This window comes from Aulonocara sp. 'chitande type north' Nkhata Bay, linkage group LG10 (genome assembly GCF_057382095.1).
Source record: "Aulonocara sp. 'chitande type north' Nkhata Bay isolate Kocher_YH1m ecotype deep benthic linkage group LG10, A_spYH_male_GT1.1, whole genome shotgun sequence".
NCBI classification, from domain to species: domain Eukaryota; kingdom Metazoa; phylum Chordata; class Actinopteri; order Cichliformes; family Cichlidae; genus Aulonocara; species Aulonocara sp. 'chitande type north' Nkhata Bay.
The window spans coordinates 10,167,873-10,188,552 of NC_141353.1; the positions used below are offsets into that span (position 1 = coordinate 10,167,873).

Sequence of the window (20,680 nt, forward strand, 5' to 3'; positions counted from 1 at the left end):
GTAGACAAAAGCACATCGGTCAGGCCGAACGGCATCACAAGGTACTCGAAATGGCCCAGGTGAGTATTGAAGGCCGTTTTCCACTCATCCCCTTCACGGATTCTCACCAGATGGTAGGCGTTGCGCAAGTCCAACTTACTGAAGATCGTGGCGCCCTGGTTACAATCAGGTTACAATCTCTGCACACTGTCAGTTTAAAAAACATTAATATGTCACTTCAAACTGTTCAAATAACCCTGAAAATTGTCTTTAATATAATGGCAAAACCTTCTTTAACTTAACATTTGATATATCTCTTTGGATTGCATACCATAAATGATGGGATTGAGGCTTCCAGGGATGATGTGATACAGGACAGCAACAATTTTTCTGCTCCCTGAGTACTCAGGAAAGCGATGCAGAGTGATTATGGACATACCACTGAACAAAAAAATCAGATATACAACCAGGTGAGTGCTGCAGGTCTTCAAGGCTTTATTGTTCAAGGACTTGTTCTTAGTGGTTAGACACACCACAGTAATCTTAGTATAGGTAAGAACCATGCTACCGATAGAACCTGTGAACAAAAGCACAGTGAAAGTGAGGCCATAGACATTGTTAATGAACACATCCTCACAGGACAGGTTAAACAGTGCAGCATTGTCACAATAGGGGCTTTTGATCAGAGTTCTGCATCGGCCCGGTCTCAAGGTCAGACCAAGCAGAATCCCAACCAAAACAAAGGCCACCCCCCAGGCAAAAACTGTCAGCTTCATCAACATCTTATTTGTCATTACTGCAGCATAACGCAGAGGATTACAGATCGCTACATATCTGTCAAAGGCCATTATCATAAGCACTGTGTGAGCTGTGGTACTAAACATATGTGTGGTGAAAGCTTGGACCACACATTCATAATAACTGATGAGGCGCTCAGACGGAGGCCTCAACATGTCTACAAGCAAACGAGGGATCGTGATAGAGTTTCCAAATAAATCATTAATGGACAGATTACAAAAAAGGATATACATGGGCTGGTGAAGACTCTTGTCAACAAAAACCAAAACAGCAATGCCCACATTTGCAACAATTAGAAACAAGTAGGAGAAAAAAGAAAAAGAAACACAGCATATGTGGCTTCCTGTGGGACATTTAAACCCTCCAGCTGTATTGTGAAGATGTTGTTTTTATTTTGCATGGACCTGAAAGAACAAGACAATTTCAAAGGCATTTCAAAAGCAATCCAGTCACCATCTAAAATCACATTTTGGGTTGTCTAGACCAAAATACTAATTTTAGCTCCACAAGGGACTGATATCCACTTACGAGAACATTACACTGCCTCTGTTTTATCAAAATTTAAAACGAATTTCTTCATATGTGGCTCTCATTTTTCTTAGAAACTAAAATCGGGTAAAAAAACAAAACAGTAATTCTTTGTTTTTACATTCATTGGGTTCCAATCAGCCCAAATATCAAAGAGAAATTAAAAATGCATGCCGTGGAAGAGTTCAGGTCTTAGGAAGTTAACCCAGTTAAGAATAAGAAAACATTTCTGAGCTAACAACAATATTTTATCACATAATTTACGCTGTGAGTAAGTTAATGTTAATTCTTTTGAAGGTAAACCAAGAATAAAATATCCAGGGTCCTTTTGGATCCAATTCTTAAAGATATTACTCAGATCTTGAGATATAGAACTCCAAAATCTTTTAATTAGTTTGCATTGCCAAAAGTAATGGGAAAAGGTACAAGTTTCTTTTTGACATTTAATGGCGCCGGTGAGGTCGGCTGCCGTCACGACTGCTCCGACCACTTTTTCTTTGTCTTTGCTTTTTAAGTTAGTTTTCAGCGTTTCTAAATCGGCAAAATCATCACCATTGGGTACATTAGGTATGACAGTGACACTCTTGTTTCTATTGGTATACAATGTACTCACAATTCGAAGTTTTTAACTCCGGATCCGAGCTGGCCGAGTGAGATCTCGAGGGAGAACAAAGGGAAGCGGCGGCGGCCTAGAGGGAAGCGAGCCGGCGTCAGGAACAGGCTGAGAGCTCGTGCACACCGCACACCTCTGCCTAGCATCCTGCTCGCCAACGTCCAGTCACTGGAGAACAAGCTTGACGACCTCAGGGCCAGGATAAAGTTCCAGAGAGACATTCGGGACTGCAATCTCCTCTGCTTCACCGAGACATGGCTGAACCCAGCGGTGCCGGACCACGCCATCCAGCCGGCCGAGTTCTTCTCGGTTCACCGCATGGACAGGACACGGGACTCGGGGAAGTCAAGGGGAGGCGGCGTGTGTTTAATGGTGAACAACAACTGGTGCAACAGTGCGAACGTTGTTCCTCTCACACGCTCCTGCACACCAAATCTGGAACTACTGTCCATCATGTGTCGTCCTTTTTATCTACCTCGGGAATTTACATCGGTCATTGTAAGTGCCGTTTATATTCCACCACAAGCGGACACGGTCACCGCCTTATGCGAGCTGCATGAGGCACTCACACAGCACCAGACACAACACCGGGACGCTGCGCTTATTGTGACGGGGGACTTTAATAGCGCCAACCTCAAACGCGCAGCGCCGAACTTTTATCAACACATCACCTGCCCCACCAGGACACTGGACCACTGCTACACTACGGTCAAGGACGGCTACAAGGCACAATCCCGCCCCCCGTTTGGCAAATCTGATCACGCCGCCATCTTCCTCATGCCAAAATACAAACAAAGGCTGAAACAGGAAGTTCCGGTTCAGAGGAAGGTCGCGCGCTGGACGGATCAATCGGTGGCCGCGTTACAGGACGCACTCGATGACGCAGACTGGGGCATGTTCAGAAACAGCTCCGACGATGACGTCAACGTGTTTACGGAAGCGGTTGTGGGATTCATCGGGAAACTAGCGGATGATACCGTGGAGACAAAGACTATCACAACGTTTCCCAACCAGAAGCCGTGGGTGGATAAAACCATCCGCGACGCTCTGAGATCCCGCACCGCTGCCTACAACACGGGACTCATGACGGGGGACATGGACCCGTACAAAGCCGCGTCATATAACGTGCGGAGGGCGGTGAAAAAGGCGAAGCAGCGCTACGGGAGGAAACTAGAGTCACAACTCCAACAGAGTGACTCTAGGAGCCTGTGGCGGGGACTAAGGACAATAACGGACTATAAAGCACCAACAACCGGTATGACGAACGCGGCCGTGACTCTGGCAGACGAGCTGAACACTTTCTATGCTCGCTTCGAGGCTGCAGCTAAGGTCTCCAACAATGCTAGTGTTAGCGGCGCTAACGGCTGCAGACAGGAAGATACTGCCAGCACCGGAAACGTGCTCGTCATCTCCGAGCATGAAGTAAGGAGAGCCTTCAAGAGAGTGAACACCAGGAAAGCAGCAGGACCAGACGGCATCCCAGGTCGTATCCTCAGAGACTGCGCATACCAGCTAGCTCCTGTGTTCACTGAGATATTCAACATCTCGTTATCTCAGTCGGTGATCCCCACATGCTTCAAAGAGTCCATCATTGTTCCTGTCCCGAAGAAACCCCACCCTGCTTCTCTCAATGACTATCGCCCTGTAGCCCTCACCTCAGTAGTGATGAAGTGCTTTGAACGCCTGGTCAGAGACTTCATCATTTCTTCACTACCAGACACACTGGACCCACTACAGTTCGCTTACCATCCAAATCGTTCCACAGACGATGCCATCTCTCATCTCCTCCACACATCACTCACTCACTTGGACACTAGAAGGGGGAATTATGTTAAAATGCTCTTCATAGACTACAGCTCTGCATTTAACACCATAATTCCCTCCACACTCACCACCAAGCTGGAGCATCTGGGACTCAGCTCATCTATGTGTCAGTGGATCTCCAACTTCCTAACTGGCAGACCACAGGCAGTAAGGATGGGCGGACATGTCTCAGCCTCCACCACTCTCAGCACTGGAGCCCCCCAGGGGTGTGTTCTGAGCCCCCTGCTGTACTCTTTGTACACATATGACTGTGTGGCCACTACCAGCTCCACCACCATCATCAAGTTTGCTGACGACACCGTCGTGGTGGGCCTGATCTCTGATAACAACGAGACGGCCTACCTGAAGGAGATTAGGAATCTGGAGAACTGGTGCCAGAGGAACAACCTCCTTCTAAACGTCAGTAAGACAAAGGAGCTGATAGTGGACTTCAGCACTAAGCAGGAGAGGAACTACCAGACCCCCGTCATCAACGAGTGCCCAGTGGAGAGAGTGGACAGCTTCAAATACCTCGGAGTTCACATCACGCAGGACCTGTCATGGTCCTGTCACATCAACACCGTGGTGAAAAAGGCCTGACAGCGTCTCTACCACCTCAGACGCTTGAGAGACTTCCAACTGCCCTCCAAGGTGCTCAGGAACTTTTACTCGTGCACCATAGAGAGCATCCTGGCGGGAAACATCTTAACCTGGTTCGGGAACAGCACCATGCAGGACAGACGAGCTCTACAGAGGGTTGTGCGGTCAGCTGAGCGCACCATCCGCTCCGAGCTCCCTGACCTGCACTCAATCTACAGCAGGCGGTGCTGGACCAAGGCCAGGAAGATCGTGAAGGACCTCAGCCATCCCAACAACAGACTGTTCTCTCTGTTGAGGTCAGGAAAGCGATTCCGCTCCCTGAAGACCAACACAGAGAGACTGAGGAGGAGCTTCTTCCCGCAGGCGATACGGTCTCTCAATCACACCACCACACAGTACTGACCCACACATATGGTTCTTACACACACACTGGACTTTCTGGACTTTGGTTTTGCACAACACTGGTCACTATATTCTTCATTTCCGGTTAATACTTGTACAGCTGCTGTTATTGTGTATATATTTATTTATATTTATATTTCTTCATACATTCTTATATAGTTCTATATTGTGTATTTTGTTGTACAGTTATTTTATTTTCAACTTTAATTTATATATTTATCTTTATCTTATTCTTCCCAGTTAAATTTACCCTTCATTCTAATTTGTGTTGTACAGTTATTTCATTTTTAACCTTAATTTATATTTTATTCCTTCCTAGTTAAATTTACCCTTTTTAATTTTTCATATTTATTTCCTATCTTATTCATAGCCTTTTCCTTTTTTGTTCTCTTTAGGTCACGAGCAGTTGTCCAAGCATTTCACTACATATCGTACTGTGTATGACTGTGTACGTGACAAATAAAATTTGAATTTGATTTGATACAGACACATCAGGTGTAATCTTATGCAGGCATTAGGAGTTAGGCGGTGTCAAATTTTTTTATTGGGTATCTTGCAAACAGTTGCAAGTAAAAGTAGATCTAGCTATGTTTCCACTCCTCCTCCACATATTGATTATTAAGATCTCTCTCCCATTTATGAATAGCACTCAATGTGCTGCTACTATGAGTATAAAGTAAAGAATAAAAGGCAGAAATAAAATGAGTTCTGTCTTTTTGTTTAATAAGAAAAGTCTCCAAATCTTCATATATAGCTGTTTCTGCAGATTGTGAAATTTCAGAATTAACAAAATGACAAACATGGAGAAAGCCCAAAAAAATTGTCTCTAGGAATATTAAAATTTGAATCCAGTTGCTGAAAGTTCATCAGTGTGTTGTTTAAATACAAATCACCCTTAGCATGTTGTTATGCCACATATCAAACAGACTGCGAGACATTCCTAGAACAAAGTCTTTGTTTCTCAATAAAGGAGTCAAAAAAATCTCTGCCCAACCTTTTGTGCATTTCCCTCCAAAACCTTATTGTATTATAAATAACTGGGTTATTGTTAATCTCTGTTTGTAATTTCTTTTTGTCACAGACAACTAGGCCCCAAAGTGAAGAAGGTGAAGCAGACCAAGAGTCAAAAAAAAAAGACTGAACTTTATACCCCTTGTGTTCTGAACATGCACGAAAGGTCTGACAGATGGCAGGGTCATTGTATTTTAGCATAAAAATCATACTCTTTAAAAACATTTTCCTTTTAGTTAACATGAGAGAATGAGTAACTATTGATGTACTTTATGCAGTAACTTTATGAATTTAAAGAAAACAATCTTAATGGGGTTTTTTTACCTCACAAATGAAATGCATTTGGAAATCAACAACTCAAATTTTACTGTACAAGAATCTCACTTAAGATTATCACAATGACATGCCTAATGCCAAATTGCCTTATTATAATGGATTGGTTTTATATAACACTTTTCAGGGCACCCAAAGCGCTTTACAATTCGACTAATTTCCACTATTCATTCACTCTCGCATTCACACACTTATTATTATTCTTTCAGTTTAGGTTCAGTTTCTTACATATACAATACTGAACCAAAATGGTGATATGTGCTGATTTTGTGAACTGTTCCTAATTCACTGTTCCAGTCTGATTTGCCAACATATGCACAGTAGTAAGAACAAAATTGGCTAGTGTGCATGTGTCATAAATGTGAGGGATTTGGAGTATTGTTTTAATTCAGCTGTATTTTAAGCGGCCTGTTTAAGTTCATATAAACATCTCAATCAGATATAAGTCCAGAGTAGGGATGGGTATCGTTTAGGTTTTATCCGATACCGGTGCCAAATCGGTACTTTTGAAACGGTGCCGGTGCTTAAACGGTGCTCGAACCGGTGCTTAAAGAATGGAGAACACAAAATTGGTCCAAAAACCTCTCATGTTCAGCTGGTTCACCAGGCCATCAGACTGCTGAACACGTCATAGACACCTCAGCTTCACTACTGGAACTTTAACATTATGCACTCCATACTGTACAGTAATGCCACTGTTTTGCACATGTCTCAACTCTGTATATTTTATATATTTTATTTATTGTTTACTCTATTTAATTTGTAAAATATGTGTACACACACACACACACACGTAGGAAAATATTTACTATACACATCCAGAAATGCATATACTATTATATATTGTACATATATTTATTAGTTTCAGATGTAGCCATTCTTGTATTTTGCTTGTTTACATTATTGTATTTTGCACAACTCTGTTGCTTGTGAAGCTCGCACACAAGAATTTCACTCACATGTGCTGTACCAATGTACCTGCACATGTGATGTGACAATAAAAGTGATTTGATTTGATTTGGTTTTTGTAAAAAGATAACAATGTTAGCCTTTTCTGCAGCTATAGGGCATATATGGTATCACTCTTGGCTGGAAGCAGTGCATAAACAATGGAAAAAACACAAACTTTGTCCAAAAACCTCTCATGTTCAGCTGTTTCCCTCTTTTTCTTTGGTCATTTTAGCCTTTTTGGCCAGGGTGAAGGGAGTAGCTGCCATCAAACAAGAAGACAGCCGCATGTAGATATGATGATATTTGCTAGTTCACCTTACATGCATTAATTTAATAACGTGGTTAGCCTACTCAACGTAAATTACTCACGCAGAGAAGAACGGCTGCTGCTGCTGCTGCCATCATCATCCGTCATCATTTCTGCTACACTGGCAGGGCTAGGGGCCAGGACTCTCCTCTTCGTGTTTTTAGGTATGTTGCTAACTCCGGGTCCGATAACAGGCACCACACCGCAGTAGATGCGCTCGGTGTGAGATCTCGCAGCAAGCTATCAAATACAGCGCATTTCTTGGTTTTTGGAGAGAAAAAAACGCTATGCGTCGCTAGGTGTTTCATCGGATTTGAGGAGTTACCTCCTTTGACAGTATCAGCTTAAAGCACTTGTTGCAGGCTGCTGAGTTTGCATCTTTTGCTGTGAAGTACAGCCAGACTTTTGACCGCTTCGCCTTGGGCATTTTTAATCTGTAGCTCTGCATAAAAGAACGTACGTACCTGGCCCCGCCTACTATCCTCGGAAACGTAAAATGATTGTCTAGAAGTGTATCACAGCTCAGGAAAAAAAAGCACCGAAATAAAGCACCGAAATGTGCGCTGCTTTTCGGTCTGGTTACTACCGTTTATGTCAGAACCGGTGCCATCATGGCACCGGACACCGGTACCCATCCCTAGTCCAGAGATTGTCTTTTTTGGTTTTAAATGAAAGCTATGGTATAAGTAAGAATACTAAAAATTACTCCCATGCAAAGGTATTCTCTTGGCCATTACTCTGATTCATTACATCGGTATAACCGGGTGTTATTGCTGGTTTCATACCATTATGTTCTTCTTAAATACTAATTATGTATTTAGCTCCAATAAAACTGCACAGTCCTTGTGTCTGTGTTTAACAAAGGCTTACCAGCAGATAGCGAACATTTGCTTTTGTCTTTAACGTCATCTAATGTAAATTAAACTTCATGAATGAGACAAAACCACAGATTGGCTTAAGCTTTTATTTTACACAAACATACACACATTTTGAAATGCTGACTAAAGTTTTATACATTAGTTTCTTACAGCAGCAAAAACATTAACTTCCATCTAATTATGATTAAAATAGCTGTCAGAGATGATCTCCCTTTAGATGTTGAATTTCTATAAAAACAAACAGAAACACATTCTGTTTATGATGCCAAAACCTTCTTGGATACACAAAACTTCAAAAGGGCTTTTTGTAGGTCTTTGGACTGCACACCATAAATAATGGGGTTCAGACTGCCTGGAACCATATAACACAGAAGAGCAGAGATTTTTCTGTACTCTGAGTACTGAGGGAAGCGATGCAGAGTAATAAGTGCCATTCCACTAAGTGTCAAAATCAGATAAACAACCAGATGAGTGCTGCAGGTCTTCAACGCTTTACTGTTCAAAGACTTGTTCTTACTGGTCAGACAAACCACTGCAATGCTTGTATAGGAAAGAACTATTGCCCCTATAGAGCCCACATAAAGAGCCACAGTGAAAGTGATACCATAGATGTTGTTAATGACCACACTTTCACAGGAAAGTTTAAACAATGAGGCATTGTCACAGTAGGGGTTTGTGATCAAAGTCCTGCATCGACTCAGTCGTGTGGTCAGACCTAGAAGAATCCCGACCAAAACAAAGGCCACTCCCCAGGCACAAACTGTCAGCTTGATCATCATTTTGTTGGTCATTATGGAAACATAGTGAAAAGGATTACAAATGGCCACATATCTGTCATAGGCCATAATCATGAGAACAGTGTGACTTGTGGTTCCAACCAAGTGCGCAATGTAGGCCTGAACAACACACTGATTATAACTAATGAGGCGCTCAGATGGAGGTCTCATAAGGTCTATAAGCAAACGGGGCACCACGATAGAGTTTACAAGAATATCATTCAATGGCAAGTTGCAAAAAAGGAGATACATGGGCTGGTGAAGATTCTTGTTCATGACAATCAAAATAGTAATGCCCACATTTATAATCATTATAAACAGGTAGGAGAAAAACAAGAAAAGAAAGGCGGGGTAGAGAGAATCCTTTGAAGTGTTTAAGCCCTCTAACTGGAGGATGTAGCTGTTGTAGGTGTAGTTCTCCATCATCCTGAAAGAACGTTATTTTACACTTACAGATCTTATGAGATAGTAAGTCCATATGATCTTATCAGAAACAATAAAAGTTACAGGAGGAACTTTATAGTAGTGAAAACAATGAGGCTGAGTTATAGAAAAGCTGATGTAAAGCTGTTGGTAGACTAATACATCAACGCACAGCTTGTTTGTCACTGTTCTCCGCTGTCTTATAGGCACAGACTCCCAGAGGGTGTCCACATTGCCTCAGATTTTGAATGATGTAATTGCAATGATAATAAGATCAAAGGTGCTTTGTTCGTGAAAACTCAAGGCAATTCCTTTGTTATCAGGGCCCTTACCAAATAATCCTCCAAGAGAAAACACACAACACCCACAAATGACCAAATTAGTAGGAACAAGCATTTTACCATTTCAATTCATTCAGATATCTTTTATTTTGACAAGGAATTTCTTTCCATCTTTTCCTTATAATACACGCAGATAGTAGGGGTGCAACGATACACAAAATTCACGGTTCGGTTTGGTTCAATACTTTGGTGTCACGGTTCGATGTTTTTTCGACACAAAAAAAATGTTCATGCCTTTTTAATTTGTCATTTATTAAAATTATAAATATATATTTTAACTCAAAAGTACAGTTTTTAAATTTAATGTTGCTGAAAAAACAAAGTAACAAAATAATAAATCTATCTGATGGAGGAATCACTCATCTTTGGAAAAGAGTTTATTACAGAGAAATGTCTCTTTCCAAAATAAAAGCTATACTATACGCTTCTTCTGGGCTATACTCTCAGCAGAATGTTAAACATATCAGGTGCCCATAAGGAGAATCATGTGCTAACGGCTGTCTAAACGACTCGGGTAAAGTTTGTAGCCTGCTTGTTGTTTTTGTCTGCTTCCACTTGTCTTTGCACTAGGATGCTGTCGGAGTAAATGTGCAGTCAAATTCGTTGTGTTCCCACTAGAGCTGTCAGCGTTAATCTGAAATGACGTTAACGCCACAACACGGCAAATCTCCGTTAACAAGCTAACACGGATCGCCCCGTGCATGGGGCTGGACGGCCAACACGTTAACGAGCTAACTGCGCTAACGCACTAGTTCCCACCCATGTAATTGAGCATTACGTGGCACATCCGACATACTGTTTTACTTTAGTCCATGACGCGCTTACCTTCAGGGTCATACCGTCACATGGAAACCAAAATAGTTCCAAACGCCAGAATGAGGGTGGGGGAGGTTCAATTTGCCATGTTGCAACGAGAGCTTAACTTTTGTCTCGTTAGCTTGCCCTGCGCTCAGTGAATCTGCGTTCGACTACTCCGCCTAGGCTGCACTGTCGAGCGCAGATCCACTGAGCGCTCAACACAGACAGCATCGTCAGAAGGAAAGTTGATAAAATAAATTAAAAATTTTGTATTGTTCGATACATATGCGTACCGAACCGAAAGCACTGTATCGAATGGTTCAATATCGATACGAGTATCGTTGCACCCCTAGCATATAGAGTGCAAAAAGCAGTGCTTCAGAAGCAGTTTCAGCAGTGTTGCATTACTCCCTTTTATTTTAGCAATCTGGTACTGACAGAAATGTAATGACTTTAATTCATATTAATAGAATTGGAGAAGTAAATTTGTAATACTGACAACGGATCGAGTTGGCAAAGATCTCATTTATTAAGCCAGGTTTGTCACGGTGGTGGACGGACTCAGGCACAGACTGAGGTATCATGTTTCAACAACACTTTATTAATAACTCCAGTGCGCTATGTACACATGAATGGGGGGTGGAGAGAAACACCAGGGTCCCGGGGATAAATAGGCCGGGGAAACACACTTCTTCACACTTGCTCCGCTCCTTGTCCAAACACTCCTCACACGAGCAACCCACTCACACTCACGGAGTCAAAACGGGCGGGTCCAAATAAACCTATAAACATAGACGAGGGTAAGTCGGCGGCAAGCACGGGAACAACTGATTCACAATGAAGCCAGGCAATACTGATGAGGGTTACTCAATATTCCAGCAACGAATAGCTCAGAGCCCCAGCCTTAAGAAGAGCCAGGGATCAACTGCAATTCACTCGAGATCAGCTGCAGGTGCGTGGGCCAAGGGCAGGAGCCCAATCAGAGCTCCGCCCAGGCAGACAGGTAGGAGAGAGAGAGGGAGAGAGAGAAAAACAACAAAAACTTGTGGCCACACTGGGCTGGCCAGGGAGGCACAGGGACCATGACAGTACCCCCCCCCCCCCCCTCAACGGGAGCCTCCCGGCGACCCACCAGGCTTACCCGGGTGCAGGCGGTGGAAGTCCCGGAGCAGACCCCTATCCACGATAGCCGACCGGGGCACCCAGGAACGTTCCTCTAGCCCGTAGCCCTCCCAGTCAACCAGGTACTGAAATCCCCGACCCCGGCGCCGGGAGTCCATGATGCACGAGACGGTGTAAACCAGCTGGCCATCCACGAGCCGGGGGGGCGGCGGGGGCCTGCAATGAGGGCATACCGGGCTGGAGACCACTGGCTTGACCTGAGAGACATGGAATACATCATGAACATGCATATTGCGTGGCAGTGCCAATCAGACGGATGCAGGGTTGATTATAGCACTGATTTCAAATGGGCCGATGAAGTTGGGGGAGAGTTTTTTAGATTCGGCACGTAAGGGCATGAATCGAGTGGAGAGCCATACCTTCTGCCCCACCACATATTCAGGGGCGGCTGTCCGGTGGCGATCCGCGAGTGCTTTATTGCGTTCCTTCATCCGGAGTAAAGCCGCCTGAGTGGCCCGCCAGGCCCTGCGACACATGCGGAGGTGATGTCGGACAGATGGAACAGTATGCTCACCTTCAACCATGGGAACCATGGGTTGGTATCCCAGAGACGCCTTGAAGGGTGACACGCCGGTAGCAGAGGATGTGTGACTGTTGTGAGCATACTCCATCCATGGCGGAAGGATGGAAGCCAGAGGAGAGGCTGACCTTGGCTCCTATGGCAGAGCAGAACTCCTTCCACACCCATGACGCGAACTGAGGGCCCCGTCCGAGACAATGTCCTCAGGGATGCCATGGAGCCGCAAAACATGTGTGGTGAGGAGTCGGGCAGTCTCCAAGGCTGTAGGGAGCTTAGGAAGCGCAATGAAATGGGCAGCTTTGGAGAAACGGTCAACAATGGTCAATATTGTAGTGTTACCTGCAGATGGTGGCAGACCAGTGACGAAATCCAGAGAGATGTGGGACCAGGGTCGGCTGGGTGTGGAGAGTGGCTGCAGACGTCCAGACGGGTGTTGATTGGAGTGCTTATTTTGAGCACAAGTGGTGCAGGCGGTTACGTACTCCCGTGAGTCTTTAACCCTTTAAGACCTACCATAGAACCAAGTCCACCAGAGCTTATATTATATTTTTACATGCTGTAGTGCCATTTTTGGGAGCATTTCAAGTTGCTATACATCAATACAACAATTATAGCCCAGATTTTAATGATATGTATTCATTAAGTGCATAGTAATTACATAAATTGCAAAAAAGTGCAATAAACTACAAAAAAATTGAAAATCGTTTTTGCTTTTTTAACATATATTTCTAGTTAGAGAAATTTAAGAGGCTTATCCCTCAAAACTGTAAATACAAAAAAGTTGCACAAAATAGTTTCCTACCACAGGAAATTTATTTTGAGTGTCTTCATAGTTTTATTTTTGAAATACACCAATTTTTATATACTGCAGGAAAAACTAAAATAAATATTATACTGCAAATTTGCAAAAACTATTTCCAGCAGTGCAATATGAGTCCTAAGCATCCCAGAAAAGACACAGAAAGTCACAAAGTCAAATATAACTTTTAAAAACACCAGTATAGGCCCTGAGTCCCTGATGGTAAAAACAAACTACATTTCCGCGAAAATGACGTCACTTCCGGTTTCGGGCAGGTAATGGCGGACATGCAAAAGTTCGCGCTGACGTCTATTCCAACGTAGGAAGTGTTATGAACAGCTGGAAGGATCGGCAAAAGCGTGTTTCTGGAATATTATGTTTTTGTTGCTGCAAGCGCTTTTTATGCAGTTTTTGCAAAGCTATATGTGGAAGGAAACTGTGACATAGGACAAGCTGATGGCATAAGATGTAAGTACAACTCCTCCGGTTTCATATGCAAAAAAAAATTATTGCGCTAGCTTACGTGGTTGCAGAGCTACCAGGATTTAAAAATAGTTATGCAAAACAGAGCGTGCCCGCTCCGACCGGCTCATAAGGGTTAATGAGGGCGGGCCACCAGAAATACCTGCGCAGGAATGCAGTGGTGCGGTTAACTCCTGGATGGCAGGAAAAACGGGCTGTGTGAGCCCACTGGAGCACTCGGGACCGGACAGCCGCCGGAACGAAGAGTCGATCAGGGGGGCCCGTGCCAGGATCAGGGTCGGTTTCTTGTGCCTCCCGGACGAGCTCTTCGATCTCCCACGTAACGGCTCCAATAATACAGGAAGCAGGCAGAACAGATCCAGGGTCAGACTTCTCTCCGACTGGAGCGAATTGCCAGGAAAGAGCGTCTGGTTTAACGTTTCGGGAGCCTGGCCTGTAAGTGATGGTGAAATTAAACCGGGTGAAAAACAAAGCCCACCTGGCCTGCCATGAGTTGAGCCATTTCGCCGAGCGGATGTATTCAGTCCATACAATAAACGGCTGTGTGGCCCCCTCCAGCCAGTGTCTCCACTGCTCCAGAGCCAGCTTCACGGCCAGAAGTTCGCAGTCTCCGATGTCATAATTCTTCTCGGCTAGGGAAAGACGACGAGAGAAAAAGGCACAGGGGTGGAGCTTGCCCTCGAACTGTTGAGAGAGCACGGCCCCTACTCCAGTCTCTGATGCATCCACCTCCACGATGAACTTCAGGGAGAGGTCTGGCTGGCGAAGGATTGGGGCGGTGGCGAACTGTTCCTTGAGGCAAGAGAAGACTTCCTGAGCCAGCCGGTCCCATTGGAATGGCACCTTGGGTGACGTTAACCTAGTGAGAGGCAGAGCAACTTTACTAAAATCCCCGATGAAACGTCTGTAGAAGTTAACAAACCCCAGAAGGCGCTGAAGCTGCCGGCGATCGGGTGGTTTGGGCCAGTCCAACACTGCCTGAACTTTTGCCGGGTCAGGTTTCAAATCCCCTCTGGTGATGATGTAGCCCACAAATGCCACTGAATCCATGTGGAAGTCGCATTTCTCTCCTTTAACAAAGAGCCTATTTTCCAGTAGACACTGCAGGATCTGCCTTACATGGACCTTATGTTCCGCTTTAGATTTGGAGAAGACGAGAATCTCATCTAAGTAGACAAAAGCACATCGGTTAATAAAGTCTCTGAGAACATCATTAACAAGAGCCTGGAACACGGCTGGGGCGTTGGTCAGGCCGAACGGCATCACAAGGTACTCGAAATGGCCCAGGTGAGTATTGAAGGCCGTTTTCCACTCATCCCCTTCACGGATTCTCACCAGATGGTAGGCGTTGCGCAAGTCCAACTTACTGAAGATCGTGGCGCCCTGGTTAAAATCAGGTTACAATCTCTGCACACTGTCAGTTTAAAAAACATTAATATGTCACTTCAAACTGTTCAAATAACCCTGAAAATTGTCTTTAATATAATGGCAAAACCTTCTTTAACTTAACATTTGATATATCTCTTTGGATTGCATACCATAAATGATGGGATTGAGGCTTCCAGGGATGATGTGATACAGGACAGCAACAATTTTTCTGCTCCCTTAGTACTCAGGAAAGCGATGCAGAGTGATTATGGACATACCACTGAACAAAAAAATCAGATATACAACCAGGTGAGTGCTGCAGGTCTTCAAGGCTTTATTGTTCAAGGACTTGTTCTTAGTGGTTAGACACACCACAGTAATCTTAGTATAGGTAAGAACCATGCTACCGATAGAACCTGTGAACAAAAGCACAGTGAAAGTGAGGCCATAGACATTGTTAATGAACACATCCTCACAGGACAGGTTAAACAGTGCAGCATTGTCACAATAGGGGCTTTTGATCAGAGTTCTGCATCGGCCCGGTCTCAAGGTCAGACCAAGCAGAATCCCAACCAAAACAAAGGCCACCCCCCAGGCAGAAACTGTCAGCTTCATCAACATCTTATTTGTCATTACTGCAGCATAACGCAGAGGATTACAGATGGCTACATATCTGTCAAAGGCCATTATCATAAGCACTGTGTGAGCTGTGGTACTAAACATTTGTGTGGTGAAAGCTTGGACCACACATTCATAATAACTGATGAGGCGCTCAGACGGAGGCCTCAACATGTCTACAAGCAAACGAGGGATCATGATAGAGTTTCCAAATAAATCATTAATGGACAGATTACAAAAAAGGATATACATGGGCTGGTGAAGACTCTTGTCAACAAAAACCAAAACAGCAATGCCCACATTTGCAACAATTAGAAACAAGTAGGAGAAAAAAGAAAAAGAAACATAGCATATGTGGCTTCCTGTGGGACATTTAAACCCTCCAGCTGTATTGTGAAGATGTTGTTTGTATTTTGCATGGACCTGAAAGAACAAGACAATTTCAAAGGCATTTCAAAAGCAATCCAGTAACTATCTAAAATCACATTTTGGGTTGTCTAGACCAGAGATGGGCAGTAACGCTTTACTAGTAACGCTTTACTGGTAACGCGTTACTGTAATCTGATTACTTTTTTCAAGTAACGAGTAAAGTAAGGGATTACTATTGCAAAAACGGTAATTAGATTACTGTTACTTTCCCCTAGGAACGCTGCGTTACTGCGTTACTAAAACCGTGATTTTTTTTGCGAGAATGTCTCACGACAGTGGCGTAAGCGAGTGCGCCGTTCTGACAACACCTGTGTGCAGATCAACAATGGATCACATATCGATTGTGTATGAGCGTGCAGCGTTTAAAGCGTGGAAGTACTGACCTTACTTTGAGTTTAATTCCATAAAAAGTGACAAAAACATTAGCGTCCATCGTGCGTGGGAAGAAAACTTTTTACAGCGAAAAAACCCCTAAACTTCCAAGCAAGCACCGAGTAGCTACGACGTAATGGGAAACTCACAGAGAAACTCGCGGATTCTTCCACTGACCGCGGCACACCTGCACCAAGGTAAACCTCCGCCTACTGCAGTCCTGCTTTACAGGTGAAAATAGAGCAAAAGGACCGCTTAGTCTTTGACTTTATTTATTTTCTGCTGTGTTTTACTTGCATCTATTTGAAAGACTGAGTGTAAACACAAAACAAATTTTATTTTATGTGCTGGAATGTGCAGAAAATAGGTTTAAATCTTAAACTAATTTATTCAAGTCAGAGAATGATGCATATAATTAAATTTTTGCTTGATGCATAAAGTTAAAAGATTAAAACTAATAAAACAAGTTTTAAAAAGAGACTTTTCCATTTGATTACATTTTGTATGATGGATTATGCAGAAAAAGTAGAATTGGGCTGAAAGATCTATCGCTTTATCACCTCTTCAGGTTGTAAATCGTGTTTTTAAAAAGTAACTAAGTAACTAACTAATTAATTACTTTTGAAAATAAGTAATCAGTAAGGTAACGGGATTACTTTTTTGGGGAAGTAATCAGTAATTCGTTACTGATTACTTTTTTCAAGTAACTTGACCAACACTGGTCTAGACCAAAATACTAAATTTAGCTCCACAAGGGACTGATATCCACTTACGATAACATTACACTGCCTCTGTTTTATCAAAATTTAAAACAAATTTCTTCATATGTGGCTCTCATTTTTCTTAGAAACAAAAATCGGGTAAAAAAAAAAAACAGTAATTCTTTGTTTTTACATTCATTGGGTTCCAATCAGCCCAAATATCAAAGAGAAATTAAAAATGCATGCCGTGGAAGAGTTCAGGTCTTAGGAAGTTAACCCAGTTAAGAATAAGAAAACATTTCCGAGCTAACAGCAATATTTTATCACATAATTTACGCTGTGAGTAAGTTAATGTTAATTATTTTGAAGGTAAACCAAGAATAAAATATCCAGGGTTCTTTTGGATCCAAATCTTAAAGATATTACTCAGATCTTGAGATATAGAACTCCAAAATCTTTTAATTAGTTTGCATTGCCAAAAGTAATGGAAAAAGGTACAAGTTTCTTTTTGACATTTGATACAGACACATCAGGTGTAATCTTATGCAGGCATTAGGAGTTAGGCGGTGTCGAATTTTTTTATTGGGTATCTTGCAAACAGTTGCAAGTAAAAGTAGATCTAGCTATGTTTCCACTCCTCCTCCACATATTGATTATTAAGATCTCTCTCCCATTTATGAATAGCACTCAATGTGCTGCTACTATGAGTATATAGTAAAGAATAAAAGTGTCATGGTCCTGCGGCCATGACTCAGTGACTTTGTGTTTGTGTTCCTTATTGTTATTATTCTCTTTATTATTCTTGGGCTGTTTTGGGATGGTTTGTGTTTTGGGATTTTAGATACTGGGTTTTGGGTTTGTGCTCCCTCTATTGGTCCCTGGTGTTAGTGTTCCCCTGTCTCGTCAGGTTAATCAGGTCCAGCTGTGTCTCCCACCTGTGTGTGATTTCCCAGTGTCTCTCTGTGTATTTATAGTGTGTGTTTGCCTCTGTTCCTCGTCGCGTCGTCTGTGTTCATACCCGGTGAATTTCCCTGCGTGCTCTCCCTGCTGTTCTCCCTTCATGTTCAGGTTTGCCACTCCTTTGTGTAGTTTCTCCCAGTTTAGTTCGTCCTTAGTTCTGTTTGCCATCTCCACTTTATGTTCAGTATTGTCAATAAATCACCCTTCACGTCTGAAATAGTGTTGCGTTTGAGTCCTCCTTCCACTCTTCACACGGCTGCTGCCCCGAGCCGTGACAGTACGACGCGACCACAAGATGGACCCAGCAGCGCTTAATCCGTCCAGGGAGCTACGGGAGACGCTCATCGATGCCACACAGGAGCTGATCGACCTGTGGCTGGAAAGCCCGGGTGGCACGTCCCAGCGCGCTATAGAGAGGCGGCTACAGCGTCTGGTGACCGGTCTCCCATGGCTTCTGGACTCGCTCTGTTCGTGGGAGCGGGAGTTTCTCCTTTTGGACCTTGGACTTCACCCCCCGTCTGCATTTACTTTCGAGCACCCCGAGGCGGTGAGTGAGCGGGATGCATTGGCTTCCCCAGATTCCGGGACTTTGTTTTCTGGGGCTATTCAGAGCGGGATGGGAGACTGTACGGGTCGCTTACCTACCTTCGTGGTAACAGATCCTTCGCAAGTGGGCGTGTACAAACCCTCTGTGAAACCGAGAGACTGTTTCTCTGCCGCCCCTTCTGAGCCAGGACTTTATCGCCATTCTCCGGCTCAGTTCTGTGTCCAGCCACAAGCCTCCCAGTCTGTAGCTCAACCGCTAGCCTCCCCAAGGACACAATTACCTGTTCTGCCGCCGCTCCAGTTAGCCACTCAGCCACCACCACCGCTTGCATCACCGCAACCCGTAGTTCACTAGCATCCCCAGGCTTCTACCTTTCTACCTATAAAACCCGGAGAGCAGTCAAATGGTGGAAGTGGAAGCTAAATTGGCTAGTCATTCATATGTATATTAAGATAAGATAAGATAAGATAAGATAGAACTTTATTAATCCCTCGGGTGGGTTCCTCTGGGAAATTCGACTTCCAAAAAGCACAGCAACGACCGAAGTTACAGTTACAGAATTGTTATATATATATATACACACACACACACACACACACACACACACACACACACATAAATACAGAGACAAATATAAATAAAATATACAAAGGGGATAAATAGAATAAATAGGAATAAAAAATAAAAATACAAGTGAATTGCACATTTCAAGTATTGAGTCTATTGCACTGTTGACTATTTACAAAAAGTATTGCACAAGGTATTGTACAGTGAGGTGAAGAGGCACTACAGCTTAGTTGTTCCCCCCTCCTTTGTTCTCCTGTTTCCCCTCCCTCTCCCCTCCAGAGAGGAGTTAAACAGTTTGATGGCGTGTGGGACAAAGGAGTTTTTAAGTCTGTTAGTTCTTGTCTTGGGGAGAAGCAACCTGTCACTGAACAGACTCTTCTGATTGTTTACCTGGGAATTCTGGAGGGAGGGGAGTGGGGGTGAGTGATTGAGGGGGTGGGGGAGCTGCTAAAAGCTGTGAACTTCCCTTTTGTGTTTCATCTTGATGCATTCTCAATCATCCAGGGAAATAAATCTCCAAAAGTCACCAACTTGGAGTGTTTCAGTTTGCCATCTTAGGGAGAAATCAACACACATGGGTGTATGCCCTTTGTTGCTGAGATTTATTGATAAAAACAGTACAAAAAACCAACCATTTGTACACATATTTACAAATAATAATAAAAAGCGAGTGAGTACATTACAACATTTTCAGCAATCACTCACAATCCTGGCACTGCCATGGTATGTGTAGTCTGCATTTACCACATGTGTATCTGTAGCAGTGAACACATCGCACAGTGGCATGATTGTTCTTGCATTTGTGTTTGACTGTCAGGTCAAACACAAATGCAAGTCCACCATAGTTGGTGACAAATGATCCCCACACACTGGAAATTGCAGCGAACTTATCAGTTGTGATTATGCTTTTATTATACCAGTGGTCTGATTGATGCCACAATGGACCATTGATCAGTCGTCCATTGTGGCATCAATCAGACCCGTCCATTGTGGCAACCCGTCACACCCCGCTTAGCGACACTGCAAGCGATTATGCTTTTATTGTACCAGTGGTCTGATATATGGGTATATATATGATACAATCTCACTGCACTTAGCCTAATCCTTCATTGCCCTGAAGAATTCTGTGGTGTACGGACCTCCTCTCCAAGGAAAGAAAATGCAGAGAAGACTCACCACTCAGCAGGCCTTGGAAATGATCCTGAGGGAAGTCGACCCTTGTGACTCGGATGGAGAAGACCTAGAAGTTCAGCCGGATTCGGACTCAGAGCTGTCTGATCAGTCTTCCGGTTAGTTTCATTTCATGTTATTTCCTTTTTCATTTCAAACAAGTAAGTGGATGTAGTTAGTAAGTAAGATATTTCAGACATTATTCTGATACAGAGGAAGAGATACTGGAATTATAATTAGTATCTATGCATGCATTTGTGATTTTGTTTGACCTTCCCATTGCTCACAATTTGAATTTGTTCACACTGCAGATGAGGAGACTGCTTCTCCACCGAAAAAGAGAGCTTGTTTGGGGACTGAGACAGCGAAAGATGGCACAGTGTGGCGTGAAGAACATGTGGGGACCCGTCTCCCTTTCACCCC

At 43.5% G+C, this 20,680-nt stretch overlaps 1 protein-coding gene and 2 pseudogenes across 1 annotated transcript; all 3 read right to left on the reverse strand.

Annotated features, from left to right (window-relative positions):
• Positions 1 to 249: 249 nt before the first annotated feature.
• Positions 250 to 1,210, reverse strand: LOC147320277 (olfactory receptor 8G17-like; annotated as a pseudogene).
• A 7,246-nt stretch (positions 1,211 to 8,456) lies between these two features.
• LOC147320278 (olfactory receptor 8G17-like) lies at positions 8,457 to 9,476 on the reverse strand. Its single transcript, XM_086307434.1, has one exon. The coding sequence runs from the start codon at positions 9,403 to 9,405 to the stop codon at positions 8,461 to 8,463; it is 945 nt and encodes a 314-aa protein (XP_086163560.1). The 5' UTR covers positions 9,406 to 9,476; the 3' UTR covers positions 8,457 to 8,460.
• A 5,526-nt stretch (positions 9,477 to 15,002) lies between these two features.
• Positions 15,003 to 15,963, reverse strand: LOC147320279 (olfactory receptor 8G17-like; annotated as a pseudogene).
• Between the last annotated feature and the right edge of the window lie 4,717 nt (positions 15,964 to 20,680).

Excerpts from the sequence above, each read along its gene's own strand:
- LOC147320278 (XM_086307434.1), bottom strand. The coding sequence starts at position 9,405 with ATGATGGAGAACTACACCTACAACAGCTACATCCTCCAGTTAGAGGGC.